The following is a 20,255-nucleotide window of genomic DNA, read 5'->3' as shown; positions in this document are numbered from 1 at the left end:
GTCCATGAATATCTCTTAGAGAAGGGCTTGCCATTCAAGATCCTTCTCCTTATGGATAACGCTGGTGGACACGCAACTGACCTGTCGCGTGAGGGCGTTCAGGTTGAGTTCCTGCCACCCAACACCACGTCATTAATTCAACCAATGGACCAGGGGGTTATCAGGGCGTTCAAGGCCCTCTACACGAAGAATACCTTGGCGGACCTCGTTGCGTGTGTGGATGCTGCCCAAGATGACGAGGATGAAGACTTCAACTTGAAGGCGTACTGGCGGCAGTACACCATAGCCACGTGCCTGCAGAATATTCAAAAGGCACTTCAAGAGATGAAACCTGCAACCGTAAATGCGAGCTGGAAGAAGCTGTGGCCCGATATTGTTTACGACGACAAGGGATTTACTCCGTCGGAAATCCAACACTCTGCAATACGGAAATCTGTGCAGTTGGCTGCCATAATTGGGGGTGACGGGTTTGGCGACATGACGACTGAAGACGTCGACGAGTTGTTGGACTGCCATTCCCAGCCCCTAACTGACGCAGACCTCGAAGACCTGACGAAATCAGCAAGTGAGGAAGAGAGTGAGGGTACCCAGGAAGAGACCCAAGAAAATGTCGAAGAAACGGGCTTAACATTAGAACGGCTCGCCAAGTTCTGCAACCATATGAAGGAGGCGAAAGAAATGTTGCAAGAGTGGGACGAGGATATGGTTCGCTCGATGCAATTCTGCAACAAGGTTGATGACATCACGACTCCCTACAGGATGCTCTTGGATCGAAAAAAGAAGCAGCGGCAACAACTTCCGATCACAATGTTTTTTCAGCCTCGCAAAAAAGAGCCAGTTCCTCCTGCTAGTACGCCTTCGGAAGAAATTGAAGAAGTGTCCCAGGAAAAGACACCTCCGTCTGAAGAGACGTAAAATACTATCATTGACTGCACAGTAGAACACATCATCAGCTTCATCATCATCATTTCTACTGTGCAGCAAATTCATCGCCATCGTCATTCAAGTTTTTCTTGAACTTCTTTCGTGGTGAGTACAGTAACAATCTTTATTTTTTACTTTAACCTGTTTTATAGTTTAGTAATGTACGTACTGTATGCATTAAGTTAAAGGGAAGGTTTTAAAAGTCTACATGTTGTAACCTATCATATTTTTTTTGTTTAAAATTTACATTTACGTACGTAAAACAATCTCTCTCTCTCTCTCTCTCTCTCTCTCTCTCTCTCTCTCTCTCTCTCTCTCTCTCTCTCTCTCTCTCTCTCTCTCTCTCTCTCAAATTGTTTTCCTGCTTTGCTACGTACAAGTACTGTATAATTTATATTTGTAAGGTAACATATTTTGTAAATGCTTTTACTGTAAATACTGTATGTACTGTATCATTATTTATCACTATCATCATGCGTGTTAAATGCCTTGTTTGTTCTGAGCGTGGTTGTTTACTGAGCGTACACGCCGTCGTTTCAGGCGGCGTCATAAAGAAAAAGATTTCATTTGGAAGTCCTAAGAAAAATACGTAAACTAAAACATTGGTAATAAAAAAATCAACATACAGTACTGTATAATCAATATAATCGATGCAAAAACTAACCATACGTACATATATGTGTACAGTACACTAAATGAGTTTGTTTCTTCATTATGATCAGAGATGAACGTAAACAAAACATTGGTTGCCATTTTTTATCGTGCTTTTTAGGTGTTTAGGAAACACATGATATAAAATCGCCTTTAATATTTGTGCCTGTTTTAGTTTAGGGTGCTGTAGTACATGCATTAAGTGTTCTGTACATTAAAGGGTGGTTTGTTAACAGTACTACGTACAAGGGAAGGTTTTAAAAGTCCGAATATACATGTTAAATAAATAGGTAAATATGCTGTCACTACTTCGCGGATTTTCACCTATCGCGCCCGCGTCTGGAACCTATCTACCGCGATAAACGAGGGTTCACTGTATATATATATATATATACTCATATATATATCTTAAAGTATGTATATATATTTATATATATATATATATATATATATATATATATATATATATATATATATACTCATATATATATCTTAAAGTATGTATATATATACACAATATATATATATTTATGTATATATGTATGTATGTATATATATATATATATATATATATATATATATATATATATATATACTGTATATATATATATATATATATATATATATATATATATATATATATATATATATATATATATATATATATATACTGTATATATATATATATATATATATATATATATATATATATATATATATATATATATGCATATATATAAGTATGTATATATATATATATATATATATATATATAAGTATATATATATACTTATATATATATATATATATATATATATATATATAAGTATATTATGTGTATATTTATGTACATATGATGACATCAATTGTACATTTTATTTTCAGGTGGATACCAGCTGTAGTTCGTACACTGTCATTGGCATCAGCGCTAATAGCAAGAAGTGGGCGGTTTTACCACATTCCCCGTTGCAAGGTATGTGATGTGGTGTACAAGATCTCATTACATTTTATTCCTTTTGTATTCCATTACAAATTGGATGAATTATTTTATTATTTATTTATGTTGGACTACATTGTAAGAATAATTCATAAACGAATGGATGTACAGTAGCTGTGTACCAGGTTTTCCCTTTAAATCGTTTTCTTTGGACCAACCGTAAATTACTAGATGAAAAAATTTAAGAGAGAGAGAGAGAGAGAGAGAGAGAGAGAGAGAGAGAGAGAGAGAGAGAGAGAGAGAGAGAGAGAGAGAGAGAGAGAGAGAGAGATTTTTTTAATGGGTTTTTACTCTTAATACTTTATACCTCTTGAAAAATCAATGTGAATTTGTATGAAAACTCCTACATATATATATGGATGCATTTCTTAAATTAGATCCTTGAAAGAATTTTATTGTCACAAAAGGAACTTAATTTATTAACGAGTAACTCTTAAGGAGTTGTTAGAATATTCACAGGGGCACGTGCACGTAGAGATTTCAAATCCGATACGGTGTTCATCACAAAACTGGAAAAGTGATGCTGATGTTGGTAGAACTGCGGGGTAAATGAAGGGATAAAATTTGAGACAAATGAATGTTGTATTGATCTCTCTGTAAAGAGGGTGGTAGGTCCAAAGGCTAAAAAATTTTGTGTTGCATATGGTTTTCATATTTACTGTATTGTAAATGCTTAATTGAAGGGTGATGTCAGTCACCCTTTCCAGTTATCCAGTGTGTATTTTATAATAAATTATATGCAATGAAAGTGGTAGTTCCATTTTATTTAGTTTCATAAATTTATGTTGGAATATGTTGTAATGAAGAAAAGGCTAGAAAATATAGTAATGCTTCATTTGTTAAAGACGTAATCAAATCATTCAGTGATTAATTGAAATAAAGAAAGAGTAAAGTAGTGAATAATAGTGAATAACTGTGAATGATGAAGTGATGGAACAGATCCTTCTGTTCTATTATTATTATTATTATTGTTATTATTATTATTATTACAAGCTAGGCTACATCCCTAGTTGGAAAAGCAAGATTATAGCTATAAGCCCAAGGGGTCCAACAGGGAAAAATAGCCCAGTGAGGAAAGGAAACAAGGAAATAAACAATATAAGATGTAATGAACAATTAAAATAAAATATTCTAAAAACATTAACATTAAAATAGATAATTCACATATAAAATATAAAAATACTTATGTCAGCCTGTTCAACATAAAGCATTTGCTGCAAATTTGAACTTTTAAAGATCTACTGATTCAACTACCCGATCAGGAAGATCATTTCACAACTTGGTCGCAGCTAGAATAAAACTTCTAGATTACTGTATAGTATTGAGCCTCATGATGGAGAAGGCCTGGCTATTAGAATTAATTGTATGCCTAGTATTACGGACAGGATGGAACTTAACAGGAAGATCTGAATGTAAAGGATGGTCAGAATTATAAAAAATTTTATGTAACATGAACTAATTGAACGACGGTGCCTGAGATTAATATCTAGATGAGGAGTAAGAAATTTAATAGACCGTAAGTTCCTGTCCAACAAATTAAGATGCGAATCAGCAGCTTAAGACCAGACATGAGACCAATAGTTGGAGATTTTTAAGCATGAGAGAATTAATAAAAGAAATGGAGGGAAAGTAAAGGAGAGTAGTTTTAACTTGAAGATATGGCAAAAAGCCCTTACCTCTGCTTGCTGAGTGTTGCCACACAAGGTGCACTGTGTACAGAGTATTACTCCTTTTGAAGGGTAGTCTAATCCTAATTGCTGGTATGCTGCTTTCACTGCAGTACAGTATACTATAAGGCAAAATTTATTACTGGGGATTACAGTGGACACATATTGCATTTTGAATTAGGCATTACTTTATAAGTGCTAATGATACAAAAATTGCAATAACAAGTGACATTATATCTAAGTGTAATGCTTTAGAAATGTTTTTTTTATTAAAAGGCATAAACCACTCTTAATTGAAATAACCAAATTATTTTCCACACCTACAACTGTTAAAAGGGGTTTTCAACCACCCAATTTGTCTGTGCATTAGACTGCTGGATTTGATTGATCCTTGGTGACTAATCATGCCACAGGTCATCAATTGGTATTTTGAAATTACCAATTTTTTTCCATCCGTATAAAGAAATAACTGTTATCAAGGCATCGTTTTTCAGTTTTACTGGAGATGACTTAATTCATATTCTATTAGAAATAGAACATTTAATTGTAAGTAATAGTTTTTCTCAAGATTGCAAACCAATATTCTCTCCCTAAATACTCTACAACTGTTTTCATTCACAATGACCCTTAGTTGGATCATAAGAAATATTTCTGAAGAAAGGAATGAAATTAGAAAAATTAAAAAATTTATACAGAGAGTAAAGTCTGCATCTACTGTAATAATTTTCATTTGTTGTAGCTTTTACCTTGCTCAAATGATCAACATTATTCAATTTTTCAACAGACCAAAAGTTAGGAGGTGACGAATCCTGTCACATGTGTGTCCAGTGCATTCCATATCATACCAGCGACGTTTCGTTAGTTTTATCCCAGCTTCACTTTAGTAATAACAAAGTAAGTAGTACCCTTGTCCTTATAATCCATCAGGTTTCTTTTAACTTTTTTTACTATGAAGTGTGCCTACTTTGATAGATGTTAAATATCAAGAAATTTGCCATTGTTTGATTTATATCAAGTACAATAAATGCAATAGATGTATGACATCTTAGGTGTTGCAAATGTCTGTATTATAAAGTAATTTTATTAATCTTAAAAAGCAGGAAAGTTGCCATTGTTAGATTTATCCATTCAAGAGGCAGGGCATCATTTTGATTATTAACAAGTTACACAAAGTTGTTGATTGTTTTTTAACTTAAATTTTCAAAGAAAGGGATAAAATGAAAAAGTTAGGAGAATGTGAGATTGACAGCCCCTGTGTGCATTAAGTTGCTTTCTTATTAATTAATTAACTCTTAGTACAATGTATCCTGACTTTCAAACAATTGATTTTTCAGGGAAAATTTAGCTTCATAGAAAATGAGCTAGTGTTTGGGAACTGGTATTTATTGTAGAGTAGTGGTTTTTTAGGTGCTCGTGTTCCTTTATGATAGTGACCTCAAGGAATAAATTCGGTATTAAAGTGTAGTTATTTATGTGGTCTCTAAAATCTATGTTGTTCTGACACACATAAAAACCCTTCGCTATTTATAGGGATGTACTTTCGGTGAAGCTGAAAGACAAACCATGATAATTTTAGCGAGGGATAACCACCCCAACTGCTAGTTAGCAGGAGGGGTGGGCGGGTAGCCGACTACCCCACTCACTCACTCACCTGGGCTGAGTACTCACTTGTTTTCCTGACTTTCGGGAAGAATTGCTGACAGCTCAACGAAGAACAGCAGATGCTATCTCGTTGCCGAAGACTGCGCTTTTCCCCCTTGGGCTGGGGAAAGCAAAGTCCAAGGCAAGGTCCTGCTTTGGGAGGATGTGTCTCGTCTGTGAGAGAGATCTTTTTGGGACCAGCTTGTGCCTTACGCCAGGGATTACACTTCTTCCCCCTTGAGCTGGGGTAAAGCAAAGTACTAGGCAGATTCCCCCGGAGTCTGAACATCTCGTTCGTGAGAGAGAATTGCTTGTCTTACGCCTACGCTTCTTCCCCTAGGGCAGTGGTAGAGCTCAGTCCTAGGCGATGTTCTCCTTTGGGAGAACATTTCTCTCTTTCAAGAGAGTAAGCTTATGAGCTTTTTTAGCCTCAGCAGTCTCCCACTTCAGAGGTTTCTGCTTGACGTTCCCCTTTAGGGGTCCGTCGGTTGGTGGAGTTTCTGACCCCTTGTCACCCTGGGGGTGCTCCTCCCCCAGTGGGAAAGAGACGTCTTTTTGGACCTTCCGGTTCAAGTCATGTAGTTCTTAAAGTTCTCACGATAGTTTCGCTGATCCTTTGGGCTTGCGTGACCCGGAGCCTTCGAGCTCCTCTCACGTTGAGTTTTTGGGCTTTCGTGACCTGAAACCTTCAGGTTCTTGTCATGCTGAACCTTTGGGCTCTCGTAACCGAGTATGTCTGTAATCTAATAGTGTAGAGCCTTCGGGTTCTCGTGACCTTCGTTGCATTGAGCCTTCGGGCCCTCATAACCCTGGACCTTCGAGTCCTCGTCCAGCTAAGCCTTTGTTCTCTTGTGATCCTGAGTCTTCAAACTCTCATCGCATAGAGCCTTTGTGGTCTCATGACTCTTGTTTTGATGATCCTTCGGGTTCTCGGAGCGCACATCGCGTAGAGCCTTCTGGCTCTCGTAACCCTTTTTGTACTTGGCCTTCAGGCTCTTGTGACCCTTGTTGCCTTCAGGCTCTTGTGACCCTTGTTACTTAGAGCCTTTGAGCTCTCTTAACCTGCGTTATGTTGAATCTTTTGGCTCTTATAACCCAGAATCTCGTCATGCAGAGCCTCTGGGCTTTCATGACCCTCGTCACGCAGAGCCTCCGATCTCTCGTGACTTGGGTTACACAGAGCCTTTTGACTTGTGTGACTCCTTTTACACTGAGCCTTCGGGGTCTCGTAACTCGCCACGCTGAACCCTTGGGTTCTTGTGTCCCTGAGCCTTCGGGCTTTCGTCGCACTGAGCTCGGGAGCTCTCGTGACCCAGGATCTTTGGGTCCTCATCACTGTGATCTTTTGCAGTCTCGTGACACAGAACCTTTGGGTTCTCGTGCCGAACTGCTTGGCTCTTGCGACCACGAGGCTCTGGGCTCACATTACGTTTCGCGTCTGGGCTTCCGTAACCCAGAACCTCTCGTGACCCCAATCTTTTGGGCTCTCGTTGCTTGGACCCTTTGAGTGTTCGTGACTTCGGGCCTTCGTCATGTAGAATGTTTTGATTCTCATGACCTTGAACCGTGAGACTCCAGTCTTGCAGAGCCTTCGGGCTCTCACTACATTTGTCCCCCAGGATCTCGTAGCCAGACAACTGCTCTCTACGCTGCAGTGTCGCGTGACGCTGTGTGGGTTACGTCACTCTACTGCCCTAGCAGCTGGTTGCTATGCATCAGCAAACAGCGGCAAGGTCGCTCGATGTAACAGTGCCGCGTGACGTATCAGTGAAGTATTAACGTCGCGTGACTTGTAAGGTCACTCTACACTCCTAGTTGGTCCCTATGCATCAGCTAGGCTGGTCTCGCTAGCTCTGTGCCTTTCGTCTTCGGATGAACTACTGTCATCCTCCCGCACCCCTCCCACTAACTAGCGGTTTGCATAGCAAGTGGCTCGGGATCGTCTCTAGTCACTAAGAAACCCTCTCCCTCTGTGAGATCAGTGTCAATCTTGCTACTGCTAGGACTGAAGCAGAGCAGAAAGAATTTTTACATTCTATTCAGTTCAATCCTTTGCCTGCATTAGATGGTGGTATATCTCGCTAGCGAGAAAGCGTTCGCTGGCAACCCCATATACGAAAGCTTTCGATGGCAACCCCATACGAATCCGCCTAGTGTAGATGTTTGTTGAGTCCTGAGCTAACAAACCCTTACATGCGAGACTAAACCCTTTATGGGAAACTTTCGTCCCTGGGAAGTTTTACCTAACTTGAGCAAGCGTTCATTTAAACTCCATGAAAGTCCATAAGAACTCCTTCTGGGGTGCATGCACCCTCTCCAAGACAAAACCCTAAGGTTATTGCCACAAACACGGTTTCTACCAAATGTTTGAGTCGGCCGCAGGCTGTCATTGTACCCCTGGGCACAACCAATTCTTGTTTAACACGATAGGCGTGTGAGGCATTTTAATTTTTTTATCCTTTCAGGGATATTGTCTCAAGCCTTTAATCTCAGGGAACAGTGTTAGCTTACATTTACGAACGATTGCAACAAACGTTGTCAGCTTCTCATTACATTTATTAACTTACAAGCCCTGCCCACAAGGTGGCCAGACAACTTTGTCAGCGTATGAATGTTGACAATCCCCGCCCACAAGGAGGGTAGGCAAACTAATGGAGGTATGATCACTACCCTATCTGTGTGTTTAGTTTTGTGGGCATATGCGCTCACATCTTAAAAAATAATACAGCTAGTTGACAATCAAAAATTCCTTGGACAATAATGTTGCTACTTGTCGCACATACATTATTTCTACAATCGGGCTCAAATTCTTTTTCAAACGTTTATCCGGAGACAAAGAATTTGCATGCGCTACGGAAGACGGCCAGTTACATATGCTTTCAAGTGATTTTTCTGCTGATAAGAGCTATAGACCATCTTACAATTAGAACTCCACTCTAATAAGTTGTAAGTGTTGATGGCTATATCCTTAATGGGAAACCAGGTTATACATTACTCCTTCATCATACGTAATTCCTTCATTTTTTTCTGATCGAAGGTCTTAGTTTTAAAAGATACTGGGACCGATAACTTCTCATAAGCGAATTCGTTTCCTAGAAGGGAACATTAAATACTTGTGTCAATTTTACGGATCAGAGACGAAGAAATACAAACTTTTTTTGTCTTTCATAGGAAGGAAGAGAACTTGGTTATAAACGTTTCTCTAGCGGAGTCCTGGACACGAATATAATTCAGGCTATGCCCATATGCTCGTCCGGCTTCCGGGTCTGTGTTACTGGTTCAAATATGAACCTGTCCAACAACAGATTGAAGATATGTCTCAATCTTACCTTTTGGAAGTAGCTGGGTGCATTCGGTAGTTGCTGACCGGTCTCTTTTCTGAAAAGGGATCTCTAAGGAGATCTGTTGTGATAACATAAGCAGTACTGGCTATCTGGTTTACCAATCAGTATCATACCTACTCAGCCAACCCCCACTAGATGGGTGGCAGTTGGAGTGAGGACAGGATCCTCCCCCCTTCATAGCAGAAGCATGCTATCAGTTGCATGTCTTGACATCAACTTGAGATGTTTTCTTGCTACACAATCTCTCAACCCCTCGGGATGAATTGAGGAGCGTTGGCTTTCACTTGAGAGTCAAGGTCGCATGTTTTACTCGAAGGAACTTGCTAGTTCTTTGGGGAGGGGAACAAAACTCACAATCCCAGAGTATTGTTGACCATCCTATGGGGTAATTGGCTGACCAGGTAGTCTAGTGCCCTCCCTATTTCCTATCGGAAGGGGGAAAATCTTTCTTCATAGGTCCACTGGCGCCTCAAGTCCAAATGAAATCAAGCGAGCGACTCCCCGAACACCCTGATTCAACCAAAGTCAGAACTACCGCTGGACCTCAGATGGTGGATAGCTGACGAGAACCTCTGCAAAGAAGTCAATCTTCTCGTCTGCCATAAACCCCCCCCCCCTCCCGGAACTAGTGCTCTTTTCGGATGCATCAAAAGGTGGGGGCCAATATGCCGCACTAATCCATCTCTGTCCTTTGGTCCGAATCAGAAAGGTACCTGCATATAAATCTCTTAGAGAACCATCTAGTAGTAGAAATACTTAGATGGACAGAAGATAGCTCGGTGTCCCTATCCTCTCGCTTCATTCTGGGCATCAGGAATGTGCTTGCAGACAATCTGAGCAGAGTGACTCGGATAGTGGGTTCCGGGTGGTCTTTGAATCATCTAGTAGCCAACAAAGTCCTAACTTTGTGGGGTTCCCCGTCTGTAGGCCTGTTCGCAATGGCCCTGAGCTTCAGGCTCTTGCCCTACTGTTCCCCAGTCCCGGACCCCAGGTTCTCTGGCAAGATGCATTCCAAAAACAATGGGACAACATGATGCGTACGCATTTTCCCCCTTCTTTCTGATGAGGAAGTCCTCAACTAAGTCAGGGTAATTAAGAACTTATCAATGACTAATAGCTCCGCTATGGCATTACATAGAATAGTTCCCGAACCTTCTGCAGCTCCCGGCGGAGCTTCCGAGGGAACTTCCTCCTCGACATGATCTTCTCAACAGCTACATGCCAACATCTTCCACAATGCTGTAGCTTAGCTTTGACTTTACACCTGGAAACTGTCCAACACCTCTCTCATGATTTTTGCAACAAGTTGTGGAAAGGATGTATAGACACCTAAGACGCTCTTCAGCGTTAGTCTTCCAGGCGAATTGGTGTCGTGGAAGAGTTATCACTCCCCTCGATACTTCTATTCCAACAATAGCGGAGTTCCTTGTACTCCTTGAGGAAGAAAAGCTTTTTTGGTTTAGGCAGTCAAAGGCTACTGCTCAGCCTTAGGTCTCACCTTTAAACTGAAAGAAATAGATATTTCCTTGTTGGAACTTTCTCTCCTCATACAAAGTTATGAGATGACTTGTCCCCAGTCGGAGGTTAGACCTCCTCCTGAGATAATGGTTCAAGTTCTTCACTCTCTGAGGGTAACTCTCTACGAACTGTTACGCCAGGCAACGGATCGCCTCCTTATTCTGAAGACGGTGCTCCTACTCGCTTTGGCTTCAGCCAAAAGAATCTGTGAACTGCATAATCTATCAGACGACATCCCCCTTTCAAGAGAATGGTGAGAGGTAGTTCTCAGCTTTCTCATCGAGTTTATTGCCAAGACTAAAAAATCCGGGAGTTAGGGATCCTAAAGTCGGATCCTTCAGGATCGAGTCTTTGTTATGTAACCAAAAGACTCAAACCAACTGGCACTTTGCCCAGTGAGGCATCTGAGGAGTTACTTAAAATAACAGCAGCAGCTTGCCCCCGTGCATCGGCAAGTTTTGTCAGCACGGGGAAGGTCAAGAGGAGGGTCACGAAAAGCACAAACTTATGGATTGGCAGTCATTGCCTTCCACTTAATCCTGACCACCCTCCACAACGCCGACCCAGAGCACATGACGCCAGGGGCATTACAATGTCCTTGATGTTAAAAAAAAAAAGAACTACTATGAGGCCCAGGTACTGCTTGTGGGTGTTAGTCTGGGGTGAAGGAGTAGAGTGACCGGCTTCTTTCTTTCCTTCACCTTTCTCTTCTGGGGAATCATCTTCCTGGTACGTACACAGCACACAGCACAGCTGACCTCACATCTCTGTAGGTAAGATCCACTTCCTTTATGTAGCCTAAGCATAAAAATAGTACTTCTTGCGTCCCAATACCTGTTGCGAGGGAGGCTATTGGGCAAAGTCTCGGTACTCTCTGATTCCTATGATTTGAGATCCTGTTTACTAAGACCAGCTACATTGTGAGTATCACAAAAACAGCTTCTGCAGGCCACTAATTGTGCATAGCACAACTATTTCAGCAAGGGTAGGGTTCCTACTACCTAAAATCTAAGATCGAAGGAGAGAGAACCTTGGGTCAAATGCCAAAATTCAATTGGCGAGGACTTCCTCCCTCTTAAGAAGTCATCCCTATAGATAGCGAAGGGTTTATTTTTTTGTCAGAATAATGGACATATTTAAAATTAATTTGTATTTTACCCAACATTCAAACCTAGAGCTATTTATACAAATTGGCCCACCAGCCCTGTCCCCCAAAAAGTCCTGCTAGAAAGCAAAGTGGGTGCTCAGCCCAGGTGTGTGAGCGAGCGGGGTAGTCGGCTACTCCCCACCTCCCGCTAGCTAGCAGTTAGGGGGCTTATCCCTCGCTAAGATTATCATGGCTCGTCTTTCAGCTTCGCCAGAAGTATATCCCTATGAATAGCTCAATGTTTGTATGTTAGGAAAAATGCAAATTACTTTCAAATTTATCATGTTTCAGCGATTATACAGTACAAACTGCCAAGCTTTTGTAGATAGTGTAAAGTTTATTAATACTGTATTGTATTACCAAAATAGCTTGTCATTACTTTCATAGAGTAGAAAGAGCAATAGAGTTAATTAGGATTGTTAGTACTTTAATCTTTTTAATTTGGCATCACCATCAATTGGTTTTCTTATGGCAACAGGTTCCCCTGAATTCCTGGTGGCGATTTACTCTGCGAGAGAGAACCAAGCTCCTGGACCTCTTAGCTGATCCGCCTCCCCCTAATCCCACGGCAGACCACATTCCCCCTCCGCCTACCCAAGCTCAGAAGGATGCCCGCAGTGTGATTGCAGCTGATTCCTTCGATATGGTTGTAACTGTTTTGTGGATGGTGAGTTGATCATTATTGAATACTTCGCTCTCTTTCTGAATTCCCCTCATAGCTGGGTCGCTCCATCTACTGTATTACCTTTTTCTGTGGTTTCTTGGAGTCTTCCTCCTATAGACTTTCATAATGCTATATGCATATTTCTGTGTACTTCAAAAAGTGCATTCCAAAGAATACTTTAATTTTTTTTGCATATTAGTACATAAACATTTTGCAATTTTACATGGATTATTTTTATAGTATTTCTTGCGAAGCTCAAATAAAAAATCAACATTCTAACAGTTTTAGTTTGTCAATCTGTCGTCTCAGTACCCTTCCTGAAAACTTTAAGTTCCTCCAGTGTGGGTGGAATTCCCAAATAGTTGAGAATCTCTGGAATAGACAATTTAATTATGGTCACGTGTCACCAGTTATTTCTCAATATTCAACTCCATCACGGAATAAACATACCCTCTGATTCTCTATACATTTTGCCTTTTAATCACCAGAAGATCCACAGTATACTATTTCATGTTGATTTCAGCTTGTAATATCACCTATCTTATGAATAACATGAAATATAGTCGATGTCATATTTTTAATTTTGTTGCAGTTTGTTTCATAATGGAATGTTCCTTATAAATTGCATATTATACAGGTATATTCAAAGTGACGAGTAAGTTTCCAAAATTATCATAAAGTGCCAATGGATATTTCAGGGCCTGAGAAACGGAGTCACGACGTGGGGTCAGCACAGCGTCCTCCTCGAAAATCTTTGTGATTCTGTGTGTTTACCGAACTTGTCATTAATTCAGACGGGCGAGGAAGAGAAGCCTCCGGTCAGAATCATTCCCGAAGTGCCACTGCCTCCAATACAGTCACCTCTCCCTCCTCCAGATAAACAAAGAAATCTAGTGAAGGTTTCTGCTAATTTCCCAAGTCTAGTTGAGCATGATTTTGTTGGGAGCAGGTATGTCAGAAAAAGGATTTACTTTTTATTTTTAATATTTTGTTTCCTTTGTTTCAAAATATTTTGTTCTGACACGAATACTGTACAAACCCTCTCGCTCTATACAGTGGATATTATTTTGGCAAATGCTGCAATCTAGCCAAAAGACTTTTTAGCAAGGTATAACTACCTACTGCTAGTTAAGAGGGGGTTAGTGTGGGTAGACTAGTTGCCCCGGTCACATGCTCACCGGTTGAGTTTCATCACTTTATTCTGGCTCGGTAGAGATCGAACATTCTTGCCCATTGCTCCCATTAACCTTTGATAAACTGGCTATTTCTTTGACCCCCTTTTTTCTTTTCATAGTGAAAGTGTTGTGTTGCGAAGATTCAAACCATGCGGGTTTGTCCAGGTGTGGAAGGGCACCGATGTGGCACCAACATGTCCTTCCTGCAGGGGCCATTCGTGCTCCCAAGAATCTCCATGTAATTTGTGTAGGGAGTGGCCATCCTCTCAGTAGAAGAGATTTGCTAGTTGACGAAAGAAGTCTATGTGGGACTCTTCCCCATCAGGTTCATCCTTGAAAGGGAAGAAGCTCAGACTTCCTTCTTCATCAGCTTAATCTTGCCATGGTAAGCAGCTTTTCTAGGAGAAGGACACTCAAAAATTAAACCATTGTTCTCTAGTCTTGGGTAGTGCCATAGCCTTTGTACCATGGTCTTCCACTGTCTTGGGTTAGAGTTCTCGTGCTTGAGGGTACACTCGAGCACACACTTTTCTCTCTTATTTCTCTTCCTCTTGTTTTGTTTAAGTTTTTATAGTTTATATAGGAGATATTTATTGTAATGTTGTTACTCTTCTTAAAATATTCTATTTTCCATTTTTCCTTTCCTCACTGGGCTATTTTCTCTGTTGGAGCCTCTGGGCTTATAGCATCCTTCTTTTCCAACTAGGGTTGTAGCTTAGCTAGTAATGATAATGATTCCAACTCTGCTCGACCGGTATCCTCTGGGGACCGCTCGAGTAAGAGTGGTGGACTTTTGACCAAAGATAACCTCAGGAAGAAGGTTCTGTTGCTTCCCCTATCGAAGTGGCGGCACCCTCGAATGTAAGGGAGTCTCCTACTTCTGACGCTTTGCAGCAGTTGTGGCCTTCCTTTGGGATTTTGGGTTCCCCCCCTAAGGAGCAGCTTGTTGAGGCTCTGCAGGTGAACACTTAGAGAGAGGTATAATCATAGATACAGTTCAACAGAAAGTCTTCCCATCAGACGACAGGGTAATGAGGCTGAGGAAGATAGCAAGACCATTCCTCAGACGAGAAGAACTCCCAGCCCAGAGGTGGTTGTGTTTCCTAGGTCACCCAGTATCCTTGGTTCGTCTAATTCCCAACGGCCACCTGCTCCCCAAGCGGAAGACTCCGGTCTCCCCCTTAGAAATTTTGAAGGCTGTAGGCCCAAGGAACTTCCCGTGTCCTTGCCAACAGTTATCTCAACACCTTCTTCTTTTGTTCAGGCTACTTCGGTAGCAAGGCAAGAAAAATTGTTAACGAGTACCCCTTGGGGTTTCCCGTTGTAGGATCCCCTGGGGGTGAACTCTGAAACTGGCTGTGGCCAGGTCTCGTCTGTTGCTTAGATGCCCACCCTCAACCTGAGTCTTCAACACAAGAATGAGGGTATTCAAAGTTTGTGTCCACCGTTAGCTGATATTCGCCTGTCACACACATGAGTTCGAGACTCCTTTATGCTTACTTCAAGCTCCTCTGACCGTAGCATGTCAGAGCGAGACGATGAAGGGGATCAGCGGCTGTTTACTGCTCCTGCTCCTCATCATCGTGTCAGTAGAGCACTACAGAACAGTTTCCGTCCTGCTAGGCCTACTTCTCCAGGAGTAGCGCTTAAGGTTTTTCTGACAGAGTAAAACCTTCTTTGCATTTATGGCAGCGTGAACCTTATCAGTCAATTTCTAGTTCGTCTCGCTATGAGCAAACGAACACAAATTCTCTCCTCGCTGGAGAGCATGCCCATCTGCTTACTCTTAGCAAGGGGGATGGGCGAATTCCTCTGCTTGGCGAGAGTTCTAACTCTTCCGCCATGCCCTCGCTGGCCCAAAGTAGCAAGTTCGCTAAACCATTCTTGCCCTTTCGCAAATCTTCGGCTTCGATGACTAACCAGGTACGCTGCGCATAATTATCGAGGTCACACATCACCTTACCTAAATACAGTACTCTCGGGCAGGTAACAGGCAGTTACACTCGCCTCACTACCATCATTCACCTTGCCAACGCTCGCCTTGCCAGCGCTCACTTTGACAGCCCTCACCTTGCCAACATTCACCTTGACAGAGGTGTCCCTGGCAACGCTCGCATCGCCAGCGTACACCTTACTGCCATTTACTTCTTCTGTGGTCTTCTGGCCAGCGTTAACCTCTCCAGCGATCTTTTTGTTAATGCTCTCCTCGACAGTGTTCGCCTCGCCAGCGATCTCCGTGCTGACGCTTACCTTACCAACAATCGCCTCATCTAAAATAATCTCTGCAATATTCTCATTGCCAGCACTTGCCACCTCTGTGTTCGCCTCACCAACCTTTGTCTCACTAACCTTCGTCTCACAGGAAAGGTTCTCCCTGCCAACAACGTTTGCCTCGTCAGTGGTCTCATATCCATTTGACAACACAACTGGGCAATGAACAGCTGGCAATTAGAGCAAACAAAGCTAAGGAGAAGAATATCCAAAGTGAACTCGGTATTCCAGCCAGCCGTCTTGCACCTTTTTTTGAAACTCCTCCGTAGGCAAGAAAACTTCTTAAGAAGACCCTTCTAGAAGTTTAACTCTTCGTAAAGGACAACTGTTATGCTAACCTGGTAAAGATGGTACGACAGGAATTTGCAAAGGCGCCTCATGAGCCTCCAATGGCTCCTCCTCCGGGCATTCCTGTGATTCCGACAGTAAAGAGAGGCCCCTACAATGGATATTTCACCGCAGCTCTCCAAAGAAGGACACCAGACTACAACACAACCTAGAATGTGACAACCGGTGTTCCACAGGGTAGTGTTCTTGGCCCATTACTTTTCATACTATATACACATGACATGTGGTTTGGCCTAGAAAACAAGCTTGTTGCATATGCAGATGATGCTACTCTCTTTGCATCAATTCCATCCCCTGAATGTAGATCTGGGGTTGCTGAATCTCTGAATAGAGATCTAGCTAAAATTAGTGCATGGGGCAAATTATGGGGTATGAAGTTGAATCCTAACAAAACTCAAAGTATGATTGTAAATAGGTCAAGGATGGTGGCTCCTCAACATCCGGATCTCAGTATTGATAATGTTTTTTTTAAATTTTTATGACTCTTTTAAAATTTTAGGTGTGATTCTCAATAGCAAATTTACTTTTGAGAAACACATTAGGTCTGTGTCTTCTTCAATTGCACAAAAAATTGGCTTATTGAGAGAGTCTTACAAGATTTTCGGTGATCAATCTATTCTGAAGAAGTGTTTTAATTCTTTCATTCTACCTTGTTTCGAGTATTGTTCTCCTGTCTGGTGTTCAGCTGCTGATTCTCATCTTAATTTGTTGGACAGAAACTTATGGTCTATTAAATTTCTTATTCCTGATCTAGATATTAATCTTTGGCACCGTCGTTCAATTAGCTCATTATGCATGTTGCATAAGATTTTTCATAACTCTGACCATCCTTTACATTCAGATCTCCCTGGACAGTTCTATCCTGTTTGTAATACTAGGCAGGCAGTTAATTCTAATAGCCAGGCCTTCTCCATCATGAGGCTCAATACTACACAGTACTCTAGAAGTTTTATTCCAGCTGTTACCAAGTTGTGGAATGATCTTCCTAATTGGGTAGTTGAATCAGTAGAACTTCAAAAGTTCAAAGTTGGGAGCAAATGTTTTCATGTTGACCAGGCTGACATGAGGTTTTTTTTATAGTTTATATTTGACATATCTGTTTTTGACATTGTTAATAGTTTATATAAGACATATCTGGTTTGACGTTACTTTTTTTAGAATGATCTATTGTTAATTTATTCTCATCCTTTATTTATTTCCTTATTTCCTTTCCTCACTGAGCTATTTTTCCCTATTGGGGCCCTTGGGCTTATAGCATCTTGCTTATCCAACTAGGGTTGTAGTTTGGCTAGTAATGATAATAATGATAATAATAATAGAGATTGAATTGCTCAACCCACGGAGAAAGAGGAGAAGACCTCTATCGACCCCTCCTACTGGAAATCTCTTAGTCATAAGGATGAGCAGAGGCTCGAGATCTCCAAGGGAGACTTCATTTACTGACAACTATCGGCCGTCTCCGATAGATCTGGACCAGCCAACACTTGGCAGAGTCTACACTGACACCAGTACCTCCTCCCATAGCTCCAGAAGTCCAGCAGCTGAAGAAAGCAACTCAGAGGAGAGCTCTGTCTCTTGAGGGTTTTGTCAACCAACTAAGGGAAAGGAAGGATCTCAAGACCATTTCAAAGAATTGACGCTCTAGGGTAGAGCCGTCAACTTTTTCGACAGGTCCTTCCGTCTCCAAATCTATAGCTGTAAGACCAGAAAGCTGCAGCCTCCCCTCCCAGGTCTCGATCTGTGGCTAGCCATTCCAATGACGACCCCTACCTGCCTCAAGCTCCTATGGATGTTAGTTCTTATGCGGAAGACCCCTTTGATGACGGATCAGAACTTTCAGAAGGTGTTACTAACTCCTGCCAGCCCCAAGATATCCCCCTTGGAGCAGGAATACTCTGACCAGGTTTTTCCCCAGGTTCTTGAATGTATTAGGAAGGTCAACTTCTTGGGGGAATTGGACCAAGTTTCAGTGTAGTGAAAGAACACCGCTCTTGACCTCCTCTATGGCACTCCTTAACTCACCAAGACTAAGGTAGCCTTGCCTTGGTCTGGAGAGATCAAGGGTGCAAAGATTAGGGCAAATGCCCAGGTAACAAGAACTTCGCAGACCCTGCGATTGGTTAACTTCTCTCGTTTACTTGCTACTCCTTACATGAGACACAGGAAGTACTACGAGATATCAGAGGAAGACCCATCACCACTACTTCTAGATCCGGCAATTTCAGAACACCTTTGGACAATCTGGCACCTCTACCATTGACATTCATGGCTGCTGATGCTGCAAACATAGAGCGGGTTGCAAGTGTTCCTTGCAGGCTGCTTCATGGTTGGAGTTTTGGTTAGGGACGGTATGATACCTTTTCAAGAATGAAGACTTTTCCTCCAATGAGAAGAAGGAGGCTATTTCAGTATTCTTCCTTTTAGGTGCCAGGACGGTGGAATTTCTCACCCATGACGACCTCAACCTATGGGTCAATTGGATTTTGGGAAGACGGGACTCTGTCCTCTCAAAATTTAGGAATCGGTACTTCAGAAGGGAGCAATGAAGCTTTGCAACTCCCCGATGGACGGCATCTCCCTCTGCAACGTAGAGGACATTGATGCTGTAGCAGAAGGATGGAGGAAGGTGAGCCATGACTCTCTCCTCCATAGGGCAATGACATGTCACCAGTACTCTGTGGCAGCGCAGCCAAAGAAGTCATCACCAGTACCACGACAGGCAGCAGAAAAACTCTCAACCCCCAAGACAACCTGCATCTAGGAAGCAAGGACCCAAGCTTTCTTTTCACTCCCAAGGCTTAAGAAGGAGAGGAAGCAATGGCAGACGAGGTCGCCTTCAAGGGGGGGGGGAGCACCTTCCTCCGACCAGTAAACTGGTGGAAGGATGCCTGAAAAGCAGGTCGCAAAGGAGTTTTTACGGGGCCGAACTTTGCTCGGTCTCTGTCCTCCGAGCTGGTTACCTCGTCCCATTAATACACACACACACACACACACTCTCTCTCTCTCTCTCTCTCTCTCTCTCTCTCTCTCTCTCTCTCTCTCTCTCTCTCTCTCTCTCTCTCTCTCTCTCTCTCTCTCTCTCTCTCTCTCTCTCTCTCTCTCTCTCTCTCTCTCTCTCTCTCTCTCTCTCTCTCTCTCTCTCTCATATCCAGCAATGATGAGCTCGTATACCATAGTATCAGTAAAAGAGCAGGTACTATTGGGCCAAGGTCCAGACCATGCTAGAGAAGGATGCTCTCCAGGAGGTTTAGGATGGGTCTAGAGTCGACTCTTTCTTGTCACAAAGTCATCTGGCGGCCTCCATCATGAGGCTCAATACTACACAGTATTCTAGAAGTTTTATTCCAGCTGTTACCAAGTTGTGGAATGATCTTCCTAGCCGGGTGGTTGAATTGGTGGAACTTCAAAAGTTCAAAGTTGGAGCAAATGTTTTTATGTTGACCAGGCTGACATGAGTCTTTTTATAGTTTATATATGACACATCTGTTTTTGACGTTGTTAACCCTTTTACCCCCAAAGGACGTACTGGTACGTTTCACAAAAGCCATCCCTTTACCCCCATGGACGTACCGGTATGTCCTTGAAAAAAAATGCTATAAAATTTTTTTTTTCATATTTTTGATAATTTTTTTCAGAAAATTCAGGCATTTTCCAAGAGAATGAGACCAACCTGACCTCTCTATGACAAAAATTAAGGCTGTTAGAGCAATTTAAAAAAAAATATACTGCAAAATGTGCTGGGAAAAAAGTAACCCCCTGGGGGTTAAGGGTTGGAAATTTCCAAATAGCCTGGGGGTAAAAGGGTTAATAGTTTATATAGGACATATCTGTTTTGACGTTACTGTTTTAGAATGATTTATTGTTAACTTGTTCTCATCATTTATTTATTTCCTTTCCTCACTGGGCTA

The 20,255-nt window shown here is 41.8% G+C and overlaps 1 protein-coding gene across 1 annotated transcript in view; it reads left to right on the top strand.

The window, feature by feature from the left end:
• The window catches only part of l(3)76BDm (trafficking protein particle complex subunit 8 homolog l(3)76BDm), a 136,851-nt gene that overhangs the window by 105,419 nt on the left and 11,177 nt on the right, over positions 1 to 20,255 (top strand). The window contains exons 10-13 of the mRNA XM_068360097.1: positions 2,461 to 2,548; positions 5,024 to 5,133; positions 12,368 to 12,556; positions 13,252 to 13,502. Coding sequence (XP_068216198.1) covers positions 2,461 to 2,548; positions 5,024 to 5,133; positions 12,368 to 12,556; positions 13,252 to 13,502 — 638 coding nt within the window. The remainder of the gene's footprint in view (positions 1 to 2,460; positions 2,549 to 5,023; positions 5,134 to 12,367; positions 12,557 to 13,251; positions 13,503 to 20,255) is intronic.

Source organism: Palaemon carinicauda, chromosome 36, assembly GCF_036898095.1.
Source record: "Palaemon carinicauda isolate YSFRI2023 chromosome 36, ASM3689809v2, whole genome shotgun sequence".
NCBI classification, from domain to species: Eukaryota; Metazoa; Arthropoda; class Malacostraca; order Decapoda; family Palaemonidae; genus Palaemon; species Palaemon carinicauda.
This window is presented reverse-complemented; position numbering and strand designations above follow the sequence as displayed.